The sequence below is a fragment of the Alligator mississippiensis genome, chromosome 1 (assembly GCF_030867095.1).
Source record: "Alligator mississippiensis isolate rAllMis1 chromosome 1, rAllMis1, whole genome shotgun sequence".
NCBI classification, from domain to species: Eukaryota; Metazoa; Chordata; order Crocodylia; family Alligatoridae; genus Alligator; species Alligator mississippiensis.
Window position 1 is genome coordinate 190,525,847 of NC_081824.1, and position 16,429 is coordinate 190,542,275.

Here is a 16,429-nt window from a genome sequence, read left to right on the forward strand (position 1 = left end):
AAAAAAAGAAGAATGAAAGCTCAAGTAATTCTAAAAGCATGCAACAAACAAATTAAAAAAGTATGGACATTACATAGGAAGAGGGAGAAGAGTCTATTAATATGGTTGTATTAGCATAGCTGAATAAAATTCGTTTTTTTCCGGTCTCAAAATGTTTTACCCCAAAAAACTCTGCAGGAGGTGGCAGCGAGAATTAAACCTGTGCGTCTTTAGAATTATGATTAGGGACCTACTTGAACTGCAATTTCACGATTTTTGTGGAAACCATGAAAACAGCAGTTTCTGTGAACACCGTGAAAAACAGAGGTTTCTACAATTTTGCATAGAATCACCAGAAAAAATAATCAACTTATTAAAACTAAAATGCTGGCTCCCCAGTGGGAGGCAGCAGCCACTGCAGCCTGGTATTGCAGACCACTGGGGCATGGAAAAGCTGCCACCATGAAGGTGAACAGCCAAGACAGCAGCCACTCCCTCTACTGCTCATTGACTTAGATGGCTGCCTTTCATACATCCCACCCCTCTTGGCCAATCAGTGGCCACAAGAAAGGAAGCCCTCAGCCAGTGGTGAGGAGTGGGGCTGCCAGGGCCTCTTGGGCAATTAGTGGTGGGAGTAGAGGAAGGCCTCCCATTGTGATAAGCCCATGAAAATGGTGGCTGGTGCCACAACTGGCCTGCAAAATACCTTGCCTGCTGCCTCGATTTGGGTAGGTCCCCAATTATAACCTTTTCCTACCCCAGCTCAAAAACTAGATTTCAAATCACTTCTAATTAATACAGATTATGAAAGGATTCACATTTTTAAGTGCAATTATTATTACTGAACAAGTCTGTGTGTTAAAGACAATCTCCTTGAGCTCAGGATCTGTTGCAGCCTCTGAGCTAAACACTGAGTTGCCACTGGAAGGTGACAGAAAACAGACACTAAAGGAAGGAATAGAAAAGATATGGTAGGAAATATAATACAGCAATCAGGAATCTTTTTAGGCTGTGGCTTGCAATGACCCAGCCTGGATCAGAGACGGGCCTAGAACTACCACCAAAGCCCCACATCTGTGGGCTGAAGCAAGTTGTTAATGGTTGGAATACGGGACACAACATAATGTGGGTTTATCAGTGGATTAACTTAGTATCAGTCTATGATAAGATAACAGGTTTCTTAAATATGGATAATACAGTGGACTTAAATCAGTGGACTCCTGATAAAAGTATCTAAACAGAATGGATAATTTTCCCCCTATGAATGCTAATGGATTCTGTTTATTGGTGGGGCAGGGGGGAGAGGGATTCACCTTCCACTGAGGGATAAATGTTAGGCACAGCTAAGGTTGGGAGTTTTTGGCTGGGTTGGGCTGATGCTTCTGTTGGCACTTGGAAATTACTGGCCAAATTGGAGAGAAGGGGGATTGATGATGCAACTGTGAGATGGACAACAAGCTGGTCTAAAGGGGAACTTCAGCAGACTATGCTGAAAGGTAAATTGTTTGATTGGTGGCTGCTTCACTGGTGTCTTCCAGGATTGGTCCTACAGCCTGAACTGTGCAACTCTCTATAAGAGACCTTGGTACTGGAGGTAGAAGTCTCCTCATAAGATCTGTGGACAATATTAAGATGGGGTGAAGGGGTATTGCCAGTGTGGAAGAGGACTGGATTATTATATAAGAAAATTTAGATAATCTTGTGGAATGGAGCATTAGAAATGGAATGAAGTTTAACAGTATGAAGTGCAAAATCATGCACTTAAGGAGCAATAACAAGGACTTCAGTTATAAGACAGGGCACAAACTAGAAACATCTGAGGAAGAGAGGGACCTGGCTGTATTAGTTTATCATAAGAGGGGTTGACAGACATGGGGGGGGGACGGGGGGGGGACGGACACACACACACACACACACACACACACACACACACACACAAAAACAGTGTTTTATTGGTAGACGAATCACGTCAGTTTGACCTGGATCCTCAGCATCTGTATATATCACGTGCTTCAGCGGGGTTTTTTGGTGCTTCTATCTAATAGCTGATTGAATCAGCTATTAAATAAAAGCGCCAAAAAGCCCCACTGAAGTGCACAAGCTATACAGATACTGGGTGAACCGGGTCAAATTGACACGGTTCCTCTTCTGGGCGTTAGCTGTTCTTGGTGTGGGGGCATGCTGAGCTGAAAGTAAAGAACTGCTTTGTTTTGTTTTATTTTCCCCTCTCACAGCTGTAAGTACCTAAGGTGATCACAAGTCAACAGTGCAACAGGGTTATGAAAAAAAAGTAATGTAACCTTAGGGGATATTATGTGGGGTATATGCAGTACAGTACAGATTAGGAGTACAAGGTGAGACCACTGTACATTGTGCTGGTAAGACCCCAGTTAGAATACTATGTTCTGATCAGCAGTGTTCGTAAAAGATCAACTTAAGCCAATAAGATGGTCATAAGAATGAAGACCTCCTCCTATGAAAGAAGATTAAAGAAGCATAACTTGTTCAGTCCAGGGAAATGGATTGAGAGGAGACATGATCACCCCTTGTAAATATGTGTGGAGTGATTACGGAAGAGATTTTTAGCTAGAAAAAGCAAAGTGGCATAAGATCAAATAGCTGCATATTGGTTATGGATAAGTTTACAGCTGGAAATCTAAATTTCTAGTATCAGAGAAATGAAGTTTTGGAATGGTCTTTCAGCAAAGTTGTGGGGCAAAGAATGGGAATCACCAAGACCGAGCTGAATAAGACAGGAGATCTAATGCACCACAGTGCATGAGGTATGGAATTGTGCCTGCTGTCCCCAGGTTGAGGGGTATAAAGGTGGTTCTTGTAGTGAGGAAGGCATCTGGCAAATCTCATGCCCTGAAGCTGTTACTGGGTGCCAGGTGAGGGCAGGAAATATTCCCCACCATGAATACTATTGGCTTCTGATATTTTTATTTTGTGCCTTCTTCTGAAGTATCGGAACATTAGCCACAGCTAAAGCTGGGGCATACAGGAAACTAAAAGGTTCCTGCCTATTTGGCCTTGCTCTTCTGTTCAGGGTCATACTGACTGGGATCAAGGAGGAATTTTTTTCTGTTGGTGAGACTGGCACAGATTTTGCAGTGGTGGAGAAGGCGTTGCCTCCCTCTGGATTAGCATTTGGCTTGGTCTTTGTCATAGGACCTGCTAAACATATTTTAACTAATGTATTAACCCTGTTGTTGTAGCTGAAAGTACTGCCAGTGCACTGCATCTCCTCTGCTTTCACCTGTGCCAGGGTGGTGTTGGTGTTTTGGATGCTGTTCCTTGGAGCTGCAGATGACAGTTTGAAGTGCCAATTTCAGGTATTCCTCTGGTTAATTATTGCCTGTGTACACAGGAAACTGGACTCAGTGTCTCAGGAGGCCCCTTCCAGTCCTATGTCTCTAAACCCATGCTGGTTTACAATACCTCTCATTAAAATGGGGTTACAATTACCACTCATTACTGAGGCCTAATCAACATAACAGACCAGTTAGGGAGGAGTGTTAACCCCATAAACAGCAGTAAAACAACAGATTACAGCATTCTGGAGCATTTACTATGTTTTTAACTTGTCTGCCTACTTTTAAAAGACCCAACACTTGCATAAAAGATTTTTGCCTACCAGCTAAAATAGCTGAAGAGCATTCATTAAATATGGCTCACCTGTTCTTCCAATCTGGAGTTCTTTTCTAAAATCTGTAGCATGTGTTCCCTCAGGGATGCATTTTCATGTTCAGCCAGCTTTCCTCTTTTAACCTGGGTGCAGTAGAGTGGGTGGGGAGGGGAAAATGATTAAGACTGAGAGAACTGTGTAATAGAAAGTTCTATTTACAGGCAACTGGTTAAAAGTTTCTGTGAATCCTTCAAAAGTGAGTGTGAAGTAGGTCCAACTACCTTATTTAATCATAAACAACATAAAAAGGGATGGTGAATAGAAGCTGTGTGTGTGTGTGCGCGCGCGTGCACGTGCAAGCATGAGCGTGAGAGAGAATTGGTGGGAGGAGTGGGCACCATCCCAACTGTAGTTGAAATAAAGGCCAAGATCACTGTACCTTTACAGAACAACCATATTGCTTATAGGGACAGTCCACTTCTGCCTCTGGACACACAAAGAAGTGCTCATCAATCTGCAAATATTGAACAAAGCTTTAGCGAAAGAATTACTAATACGTCAATATATTTACTGAACCTAACCTGTGCAAAAGAAGGGCCAGTAGGTCAACAGGCACTGAATGTATGAAAAAGAAAATGATTAACCAGTGTCAATAAATGAAACCAGTTCCACTAACACAATGTGCAAAATTCACAGTTGAATGCTACATTCCTACAATAAAAGAGATACGGTTGATTTTCAGAACGAAAGAAAGAAGCATCTCAAAAAATGATGCAAATCTGTATTACCAAATCTGGGCCAGTAAAACCCAATTAACTGAGTTAGAACAAAAGATAAAAAATAAATATTAATACCTCTTTTTTCAGTATTATCTGAGAACAATTTTGAAGACAAGGCACAGGATAATCAGGACAATCATTGTTCTCATGGTTCTGGAAAAAAAAGGTGCATTAGCAATGGGATGCATCAGACTCATTATTCAGGAAGCACATAATTCTCTGAAGATCACAGACTGTCATGTATACACAGAAAAATAGGCTATATATTTCATCCTGTAGAGTAATACATATGTGCAGCAAGAAACTCACGGGTACCACTCAAAGAAGAACTATGTACAGGCATGCACAGTTATGTTAGAAGGCCATGAAGGCTGGATAATCCAGTATTCATAAGTCTCAAATATTAGGAAACATCAGAATCAAGATGGTTTCTGCAACCTTAATTCATTCCCCTTATGCACATGCAAGAAGGAGTGCGCTAGGATTCCTCAGTGAAAAGATGCCTAGAATTCATCATGCACAAAATAGATTTCTTCAGCCTCAATCTCAGAAACAGTTGTTTTACATGAAATTCCTTCCCCCCACAAAAACTTATCCTGGGGCAGAAACCTGTTTTGGAACTCTTCACAGAAGCAGCGGCAGCTCCCCACCAGCTGGAACCTATCTATGCCTGTGCCCCAACCAGGGGTATGCTAGGAAGCCAGGGAAAGAAGCAGCAGAGGTAAGGGCTCTGGCATAGCTCCTTGGTGCTTAGCCCTGGCACAGGTGCAGGCAGAAGCATAGGCAAAGCCCTTGAGCTCTGCAGGCCAGATCTGACCTGCAGGCTGTGTTGTTGCCACTTCTAGTAAAAAATAATTCACACAGCTATCCTTGATTAGGATTCCCCTGGATCATAGGTTACATACTGTCATCCAGTTCACTGGAAACAGGACTTCATCTTAAATATTATTTCTGTCCAATGCATTAAGCCACATCTTCAAGATCTCTCTTCACCAAACACTCCTTAAAAAAACCCAAAACCAAAAACAAACAACCCCCCACCCCCAATCCTTCCCCATCCTCCACCCCACCTAGTATTTTCCCTGAAACATGCTGGATACAATGAGTATACCCACTCAACATTGCAAGCTCAAGTCAAGAACTAGTTTTTCACTTTTCACCTATTATGTGCCGCCTTGTGCACTGATGCTGTATCAATATTAGCAAAGCCTCCTTTATTGCTGCCAAAACTCCCAATCCCCACCTCTTGCCAGGACCTGGTGGCATATTAAATGCCAGTAATTGTTTCAAACTTTTGTTTGTATCTTTTTACATTGGAAGGTCTTTAAAGCAGGGAATGCATCTTCCAATACACCTGTACTGTATATTGTAATAAACAATAGTGGGGATTATCATTATATATATGCTTTTAGGGAAATCTCATCTCAGATGAAATTCTGTCAACTAGGGGGGTGAAATTTAAGCCACTGGCTTTAGCAGAAGCAAAAAAAGATGCACTAATTTATCAGATGTTTTAAATTCACTTTTTTTTTTTGGAAAATGTATATGGAATCTAGTCCAACTCTGTACCAGACTGCTGTTCATCAGAACCCTTCAGTTATCAAGATTGTTTAAACTACACTTATGATACCTTTTCCTTCAGCTATTTAATTGAATTTGTTAATAAAAAAGTAGTCTTGCAGTAACATCCCGGAACCTACTTAGGCAGCAGCTTTAAGAGCTGAACATACAGATTATGGATTTCTTGGGCCTTTTTCATAGTCTTACCTTTAAATTAATTGAAACCACATAGTTATTACAGTACTGACATTTTTCTTCTCGAAATCTGCACTGCAGACTTAAGTGGTCTTTTAAATCCTTCCGAAGAACTTGATCATGACATCCATCATTAGTGCACTGCACATTTTCAAAACAACACTGCTGAAGGTGATCCTGCAGCATGCAACAAGAAGACATCAGCATACAAAAGAACTCAAATAATAAAGACAGCATGTTAGAAAGTTGGTTTATTGCACCTGGATTTCAATACTGCTGCTTCCATTAGAGATACTTAAACACTAAACAGACTTGAACCAAGCAACTCCACTATCTATCCCCACAGCACACAAATACACTTTCCAAGCACAGTGAAAGACGGTCAAGAAAAGGTCTGAAGATTGGAGAGAATCTCTGCTTTATTTCCCTTCAGTCAGACAATATCTCAAAGAAAGGTGAAACTGAACCAGTACATGCTGATAAGAACCTGCAGTCGTTCTTTGTCCAGGTAGAACAGGAGTGAGAGTTGTCTGGACCCGTGGGCCAGGTGAATGGTACAAGGCCAGTGCATGGGCCAGAGTGGGACCATAGACCCCCTTGTGCCCCCCACCATGCTGGATTCAGCACCTGTAGCACCTGCCCTAGGATCCACACTACACGTGGTGCAGATCCCAAACTGGCTAAAGCGGGAGTCATGCGTAGTGCACATCCCAAGCCCTGCATCCGAGGCTGGTCTGGTGGCATGTGGGTCAACTCAGAGACAGGGACAGCAGCAGGGGCCTGATGATGGGGCTCCATCAGTCAAATCCAGCCTGCAAGCCATATTTTTGACACCCCTGTCATATATTCCATAGGGAGAGATGCTGTAAGTGCCTGAGTCTCCCTCTTTGTTTTTAACCTACAATTTTTTTCCCTCTCTCATAGTCCTAAGGAAAACCTGAACATAATCCATCTTGTACTTTTTTACTAAATCTGCAGCAAGATCTTCATGCCATAAAGGGAAAAAAGGATGTGTGTCACAGAATCCTCATTAAACAAACTGAATATGTAGACAATTGGGACTTAAAATAGTAATATTTTCAATGTAATATTAAGTTATATACAGTTGTACATTGAACAGGCTGGCTCAAGTATGTACTCATGCTCGGCTCCAATTGCAGTAAGGTCTGTGCTGTAATAGGCCTGCTTACATGGAAGAAGATAATTTGACTTCTGACAGAGTTGGAGGCTCTGAGACTTTAGAATTTGACATGATACATAAAGATAATTATACTAACCCGATATCGTCCTAGAATTATTTTTGAATTGCAATCAGGAACATTTTTGCAAAATACTTGCAAGTTGAGAACTTCTCTTTTGCAGCAATTGTCTTTGAATACCTGCAAAGGAAGCAACCACCATTAACACAGTACATAATATGATCCTACCAAGAACACAAAAGATAGTAATGCATCAAAAGTGGTACCTGCTGCAGTTGCTAGTGGGGTTCCATGCAATGTCATGATGAATGCACATACTAAAAATAGGGGCTAAAAGGAAATCTCTGCTAACAGCAGAAGACTCGGAAGAAAACTTTCAGCCATGAAAAAGAAACCCCACTGACTTCACAGATTATGCACTGTGCCTATTACCTACCTGAGTGTAAGACTAACCTTGACTTTTCATTCTAGGAAATGCACAGGGCTATAAGTGTGATAGAGGAAATACTTTTAAATTTACAGGGAGAGAGTATATGGTGCATTGCTCATAAGCATCTTCTGCTTGTTGTATTAGAACCAAATTACAACACTCTTAGAGTATAAAATCAGTGTTCTTCTGAAACCTTCAAATAAGGAGGACTATAACAGGCACAAAGTATTACTATTGTATAATCTGTTCAGAAACTGTATACTGTATCAGTGCTTGTGCACACATTAAAACTTGTGCACACAGAAGAAGGGAGTAAATTCCTTGAATTAAAATGGTAAATGCAATCTTATACAAATTAAACACCCATGAAATGCTGGGTGAATTCAGATACTAAAGTTCTTGTCTTAGGGAGGAAAGAGGGAAAATTCACAGGGAAACATGTCTAGGGAAAAATCAGGTGGGTTAAGGTTGTTGATGTTCACACTCTGGGCCCCTGAGCTGGAGACAAGGATTAAATAAAAAGTGGCTTACCAAATGGCTAGTGGCTGACATTATTTGGTCCAAAAGGATACCAAAAAGTAACATTTGGAGGGTTAATCAATTATAGATTATATAAACAAATAGCAACCAAAAGTCAGGATTGGGATTAACAGGCAAGCACTCCAACATCCACTGTATATACAGTTCATAGCCACAGAGGCTGCACCCAGCTTGTGTTCATAGGGCCCATATCAATGTATCCCCAATAAAAAACAAATCCGATTGAATTGTTTAAAAATAAAGCTAAGATGGGCAGTGCAAAAACTCCAGCTATTGGTCACTGTATTCTAATTTGTGAAATGCTAAACTCATCACCTCCTTGCACAGAGTCTCCAGAGACAAAGGTGGCTGTGCCATGAGAACATAAAAACTGCCATTTACCACAGACCATAGATTCATCTTGCTCAGTAGTCTGTGTCACACAGTGGCAGAGAGCAGATGCTGAAAGGGAGAGTGAATAGGCTATGACCAGGGCTTCTCTCCTCTTCCTCTTCCATTTGCAGCCTCCAGCATTTAAGGTCCAGGAAGTTCTGATTCAGTCTGTACCCTTAACTCCAGTGTTCAATAGCTACTGAGGCATCTTTCTTCCAAGAATCTGTCCAATCCCTTTTTGAATTTGGTTAAACTGTCAGGTTCCACAATGTCTGGTGGGAATGGGTTCCATGCTTTAATTACACTCTGTGTAAAAAAACTTTCTTCTTTTAGTTTTAAACTTACTAACTGCTGGTTTCATTTTGTGACCCCTAGTTCTTGTATTATGAGAGACAGTAACTAATAAATCCCTATTTACTTTCTCTCTCTCCACCACTTAGTATTTTGTAAACCCTTACCATGCCCCACCTCAAGCACCTCCTTTCTAAACTGACTAGGCCAAGCCTCTTGAGTCTCTCCTCATATGGAAGCCGATCTATACCACTAAATCATCCCTGTTGCTCTTCTCTGTACCTTCTCTAGTTCTTCTATATCCTTTCTGAGGTGTGGGGACCAAAACTGGACACAATATTCAAAGTGTGGCCACACCATGGTTTTATAAAGAGGCGTAATGGGTGCTGATGGATGCGGTGAAAAAAAAAAAAAAAAAAAAGAAAAAGAAACGAGTTGTACCAGAAGCAGCAGCATGTTACTTCAACCCGGCTCCACAGCATCTGTAAAGATTGCGTGCTTCAGCAGAGCCTTTTGGAGCTTTTAGCTAATGCTGAGTCAATCAGCTATTACATAAAAGTGTCAAAAAAGCCCCATTAAAACGCCCAATTTCTACAGACGCTGGGAAAGCCAGGTGCAACTAAGGCGCTGCCTCTTCTGGGCATGTGTTGGGCTTGGTGCAGGATCATGCCGAGTTTAAAGCAAAGCAGTATTTTTTTCTCCCCATGTCTGCAAGCAACCAATTGTATTTTGTTTTGGTTACAATTCCCTTCTTAATAACTTCTAACATTTTGCCTTTTTTAAGCCTGCTGAACACTGAGCTGCCATTTTTAGCAAACTGTCCACAATGACTCCCAGATCTCTTTCCTGCGTGGTAACAACTAAGTAGAGCCCGTTGTAGTGTAAATATAGTTTGCATTGGCTTGTTTTTCTCATGAAGGTTCTCATCCCACCACCACATGCTGACTGCCCAAGCAGCTATAACAATAAGAAAGATTCCTCTCCTTACCTCATGCATTTTTATGATTTCTTTGTCTACAGGGCAGATAGGCACTGCACTCCGGTCTCTAGATTGAGAGAGAGAAAATTTAATTCCAACAATGTTTAATTCCTTCTACCTATGCTTAGGTCATACTGGATCAGACCATCACATTCATTATCCTGTCTCTAGTTTGGCCAATATTAGATGCTTCAAGGTCAAGAGAAGGAAGAAAAGGAAAAAAAAAAATCAATGCAACACACAGCTAATATTCAATACTATTCATTGTTGAGGGGAGTAATTTCTTTGGGAGGCCTTTAAGTGAACTGAAATTAGATTACTCTGAGACCTCATCTACACTTACCTGGTGCAGCTGGCAAAAATTTTTGTGGGGCTCCCCTGCAATAGCTATGCTGGCAGTGCATGAAGTGCAACATGTCTTGAATGAAAGTGGTAGCCAGCAGAAGGCATGAGAGTGTTTCTTAATGCCCTCTGCCAGCTGTTAGACAGCAGTGGAAACCTTTTGTTTGGGATAGGTGATGTAACTCTGCCAGCAGAATGGGAAACGGAGGTGTTCTGCCACCTCAAAGGAGCTCTGAGTATGGATGCATTCTCATTATTTTGCTGGAAAAATCTAACAGTGTACACGAGGCCTGATTTTAGGATCAGATTCTGCCCCTTAATGAACACCTTTGTTCTCATTAAAGTTAAATTCAGCTCCCCTTGTACTTGGTCTTAGTGAGGCCGCAGCTGGAGTACTGCATCCAGTTTTGGGCTCCACAATTCAAAAAGGATGTGGAGAAGCTTGAGAGAGTCCAGAGAAGAGCCACGCGCATGATCAGAGGTCAGGGAAGCAGACCCTACGATGACAGGCTGAGAGCCCTGGGGCTCTTTAGCCTGGAAAAGCGCAGGCTCAGGGGTGATCTGATGGCCACCTATAAGTTTATCAGGGGTGACCACCAGTATCTGGGGGAACGTTTGTTCACCAGAGCACCCCAAGGGATGACGACTAGGTCGAATGGTCATAAACTACTACAAGACCTTTCCAGGCTGGACATAAGGAAGAATTTCTTTACTGTCCAAGCCCCCAAGGTCTGGTACAGCCTGCCACCGGAGGTGGTTCAAGCGCCTACATTGAACACCTTCAAGAGCAAACTGGATGCTTAACTTGCTGGGATCCTATGACCCCAGCTGACTTCCTGCCCTTTGGGTGGGGGGCTGGACTCGATGATCTTCCGAGGTCCCTACCAACCCTAATGTCTATGAAATCTATGAAATAAATTATGCTGCATGCACACACTCCAAAGCAGAATTTACTCCTTAACTTGCTGAACAAAGAATGATATACATGAGAGAATTATTAACAATTATATGAACAGAACACTTGAATGGAAACACCACAGTACACTAGATTAGCCAGGCATCCAAACGCCATTAAAAAGACTACTTCGTTGGTTGCTCTAGGACTTCATAGGCAGAACATTATCCAAACTGTAGAGAATTGTACAGCACAATCCTACTTCCTGTCAAAGTCAGCATGGCCCTGAATCCAGCGGGAAGTGAAAAAAAAAAGTATGTTGGCAACATGGGAAAAAGTAACCCGAGTATTTCAGGTAGAGGCAGGTTATATTAAAAATCTGCTTTACTTAATGGCCCAACAATAAAAGGCAACAAAGATGATCTGTATTCAAAAGAAGCTGATCTCTATTTTTTCCTTCAACATTTTCTTTTCTAAGCTGTTCTGCAGTCAGCCAATTCAAACCAATTATAAGTAGTTCTAGGTACAGACAATAACATATTACTGTTGCTACTATGGAATTTCTGAGGAAATATGTTTAAGCTCCTTTAAACTATTCACTTGAACAGATGAATTGATTAAGTCACACCAAGTTACATCTGACCCATTGTGCCTACTACACAGTGGTATTTTCCCTTATGAATCACCTATAGATCATGTCCTTGATCTCTTGTAAAAGTAAATTAAGGGAAGTAAATGACTCCCCAATAACTTTCCTGCCAGAGGGTTGTTGGGAAGATCAAATGACGAGTGAATAGCACTTTGAAAACTAACAGTCTTACACATTATGAATCCAAATTCTGCCTGCAGATTTGTAGGCAGATTGCACAGGATTCTGCAAGTACTTAGCAGAGAGCAGAATTTGTCCTACTAATGGATTGTTTGTCAATTGATAAGGCTTTGTCACCCTGTGACTACTTGCTGCTGACAAGAAATGTCATAGCTGGAAATGCTCACAACATATGTGAAAAGATTATTAACTACTGCCTATGTCCAAGCTTTCCCATCCCACCCAGGACCTTGAAGATGTGCTTTACTATCTCAAAATATAATCAGAAAAGCCAAAAAGGAAGGGCAAACATACCTGATAGGCTATTAAAAAAGATGAGAGAGAGAATGAAATAGGAAACATCTAATGTTCATAATACTTGATGTACTGGCTCAGTGAAGGACTTCAGCATTTGGGATTCTACCTACCCATCTTGTCTTCATTAGCTTTCTCAGACAAATGGGGATGGTTCAGATTCTTGACATGATGGCTGTGGGTTGTCTATGATTTACAGGCCTACAGTAACGAGGGAGGACTACTGCCTTGTAGACCTGTCAGCATTGTCTACAAAGCTATGCCTCTCCTATCCCAAAGCCATTCACAAGATTTTCCAAATGCTGTGCTAGCTTTACGGGTTACAGTGGATATATCATCGTTACCAACTTTGCATGAGCCTGCGCTACCCGCACAGGTGAATTTGTCTACAGCAGCGTTTCTCAACCGGTGGGTTGCAAGAATATTTGAAAGGGTAACAAGGAATTCCCAGAAAAAACCTGCAAAAGCACAGGTTTCACAGTGCAGGCTGGCAGCATTCCAGCCTGCAAGCGCTGCTTGGGATGATTGGTGATAGCGGGCGCACATGCATCTGCGCATGCAGGTGCACATGGCCAGCATATAGCGAGGCCAGATCATGGGAGCAGCCCCAGGTGCTGGATGCAGGTAAGTGTATGGGGAGCAGGGGATGGAAGTCCAGGGGACTGTCTGGAGGGCGTGGGGGAGGAGGAGGAGGAGGCGGCATGCATGTATGTGTCTGTGTGTGTGTGCTGGGGACTGTGGCCAGGCCTGGGGCTGTGGCAGGGCAGGGGGCGTGGGGGAAGGAGAGAGCGCCTGGCCCTTCAGCAGGCAAAGGAAGCAGGGGCAGTCCTTTGCAGCAGGGAGCTGCATGTCTAGACCAGTGGCATACATGCAAGGGCCCATACTCACTGCTCGTGCTCCAGCCCAAGCAGGAGAGAGGCAGCTGGGGGCCCTCTCCAGCGAGGTAGAGGTGGGGGGGCAGGGGATTGTGGACTGGGAGGGGCACCAGCATGACCCGGGGAGTGGGGGAGGGAGGGGGCAGGGGACTGTGGCTTGGGGACGAGGTGTGCCAGCTGGTGATTGTGGGTCAGGTACCGGCAGGGTCAGGGTTGTGTGGGTCAGGACAAGCCATTGATTTTGGCAAATGGGTCCTAGAACGAAAAAGGTTGAGAAACACTGGTCTACAGCACATGCCCTCCAGTGGTGAAATCTGGTGCTATGGATGGCTTAGCAGCAGGCAGGTAGAGAGCCTCAGTCTTTTTTAAAGCTAACCTTCCAGCCAAAATGCAAATATGAAGTTGCAAAGGAATCCACGATAAAGCAGAACTCACATACTTCATTGGGCCAAGTTTCTATGCTCCTATGAGTGTAAGGGTCTGAAAATTAACTGGTGCTGTATAGAGCTGCAGCAAACAGCTGTGCAGGACCACTGAGACACATCAGCCTTTCCTGCTATTTTATTTCAAAGGGCACCACTTCTCTGATTAGCCACGTGGGGCCATTGAAACACTTCAGCTGATCAGAGAAGCATCACCCTTTGAAGTAGAGCTCATCTTTAATTTTGCAACCTGCTGCCAACTAAGTGCGCTTCACCCGATCCAGATTCCACTGTAACTTGCTTATCTCCCCAAGAATGGGCAACCATGGCACAACATCCTGGACACACTTCAGAATCTTGCTTTTGCTTGCTTAAGATTAAACAGCTTTTCCTCAGTCCTAAACTTAACCTGACTATCCACATATAAAGATCACAAAGAGGCAAGCAAGCAAGACATTCATTAGCACAGGTACAAGAACACATCTAATGCTTTACACTGTATTACTGGAAGTGGATGGAAGACATTCCCATCTTCCATCCCTCTTGTTATCATCCTATCATGAAATCACCCAGTCAAATCAGGTAAACTCACAAGCTTTAACAGGCCTTCTGTACTAACAATGTCATATGACTTTGAGAGATCAACAAAAGCAAAGTAGAGATCAGTATTCTGCTCTCAAAATTTCTCTTACATTTGCCGCTCAGCAAAGATCACATTGGTTGTTCCTACCCCTTCTCTGAAACCACATGGCCTATCAGACAATACGTTCTTACCAATATAGCAGGTAAAACAGCTAAGTATGATTCTTGCAAGGGTCCTGAGGCAATCACCAATACAGAGGTTTCCTGATGACTATCACATAAAGAATGATTACCCTTCTGGATATATGAACAAGAGGAGCCTCTTGGTATTCTTGGGGTAGCACTCCTTTATGCCACATCAAGTGAAAGAGCTTTGGGGGGATTAAATACTACCTGTCAGCTCTGTCATTTGAGAGCAATGTAATTGCTTTTTCAGCCTATAAGGTGATAGGTTCAGTGGCAAGTATTCATTGATGGCATACTGAGCTAGTTGATCAATAGCCTCCTTACTAATGCTGAATTCCTTATTAGGCAGATTTTTAAAGTCATCAGACCACTATTCCAGACTGCTTCTTTTCAATCAGAAACATGTTTCCAGCTCAACTCATAGGTAGGGACCTACCAAAATTATAATTTTGTGATTTTCACGCAAACTGCAACTTTGGATGGGCTCCGCAAAAAAACCCACAGGCTTCCTGAAAACCGCCCAACAAAACCTAACACTTATCTAAAGTAAAATGCTGGCTCCCTCTGAGGAGGCAGCAGTCCTTGTGGCTGCTGCAGCCTGGCTGTGCAGCCTGCCAGGTGCACAGCCGCGCCCTCGCCGGCTGCAAGGGCTGTCTGTCATATGGCCTAATGGCCCCACTCCTCTCCAGCAACTGGTGGTGAGGGGCACGGCTGCATGACAGAAAGCCCCTGCAACCAGTCAGCAGGGTTTCCCATCAAGCTGTCTCTATATCCTCAACCTTTTCTTTGAACCAGTCTTAATGCTTGTGGACTGTTGAACCAGGAGTGTTCAAAGCAGATTCACAAGCTCTTCGAAAAGCTTCAATATCTCCAGAAGTTGCACTAATGATATTTAAGCTCCCTTTCCACAGCTTTATAGAGCTCCTCTTCTACAGAATCAGTCTGTGATATACCGATACAGTAAAAGCTGTGCTATCCAGCACTTTACTAACCAGCACACTCTATTAACCAGCATGCTGATCAATTCAACAAAAGCAAAACCTGGAGTCCCACCGTGGCACTTCTGGTTTCGCCAAGTCCCACGGCCCGGGGCAAAGCAGTCTGCATGGGGCCCCCCTCTCTGTCCCCCAGCACACATTGATATGGGAATAGTAAACTTTTAATTAAAATTCCCTCCTTGGGAGGGGGGGTGGGGTCACTTGCTGTATGGGCCACACCAGCAGGGGTCACACACTGCATGAGCTACACCAGTGATGGTGATCCAGCACGACCTTGACAGGCTTGGCAAAATGGGCGGATGAAAACCTGATGGCCTTCAACACGGAAAAATGCAAGGTACTCCACCTTGGGAAGAAAAACCCGCAGCATGCTTATAGGCTCGGCAGTACTACTCTTGTTAGCACTCTGGTCAAAAGAGACTTGGGGGTCGTGATTGACCACAAGATAAATATGAGCCACCAATATGATGTTGCAGCCGGCAAAGTGAGCAAAACTCTGGCTTGCATCCATAGATGCTTCTCTAGCAAATCCCAGGATATCATCCTCCTGCTGTACTCTGCCTTGGTGAGGCTGCAGCTGGAGTACTGCATCCAATTCTGGGCTCCACAATTTAAAAAGGATGTAGAGAAGCTTGAGAGAGTCCAGAGGAGAGCCACGCATATGATCAGAGGGCAGGAAAACAGGCCTTATGATGAGAGGCTGACAGCTATGGGACTGCTCAGCCTGGAAAAGCACAGGCTCAGGGGGGACCTGGTGGCTGCTTATAAGTATATAAGGGGTGTACATCAGGATCTGGGGAAACATCTGTTCACCAGAGTGCCCCATGGGATGACAAGGTCAAATACTCACAAACTCCTCTAAGACCGTTTCATGCTGGACATAAGGAAGAACTTCTTTACTGTCTGAGCCCCCAAGGCCTGGAACAGACTGCCGCCAGAGGTGGTGCAAGCACCTACTCTGGACTCCTTTAAGAGTCAATTGGATGTTTATCTTGCTGGCATTCTGTGACCCCAGCTGACTTCCTGCCCTGGGGCAGGGGGCTGGACTCGAGAT

General features: G+C 43.4%; 1 protein-coding gene across 5 annotated transcripts in view; it reads right to left on the reverse strand.

The window, feature by feature from the left end:
- TRAF5 (TNF receptor associated factor 5) overlaps positions 1 to 16,429 on the reverse strand; it is a 54,490-nt gene that overhangs the window by 9,020 nt on the left and 29,041 nt on the right. For all 5 annotated transcript variants that reach the window (XM_059718109.1, XM_059718117.1, XM_059718103.1 and 2 more), the window contains 6 exons: positions 9,962 to 10,019; positions 7,419 to 7,520; positions 6,154 to 6,318; positions 4,462 to 4,539; positions 4,047 to 4,121; positions 3,658 to 3,750 (listed from right to left, as the gene is read on the reverse strand). In XM_059718109.1, the coding sequence (XP_059574092.1) occupies positions 3,658 to 3,750; positions 4,047 to 4,121; positions 4,462 to 4,539; positions 6,154 to 6,318; positions 7,419 to 7,520; positions 9,962 to 10,019 (571 nt within the window). The remainder of the gene's footprint in view (positions 1 to 3,657; positions 3,751 to 4,046; positions 4,122 to 4,461; positions 4,540 to 6,153; positions 6,319 to 7,418; positions 7,521 to 9,961; positions 10,020 to 16,429) is intronic.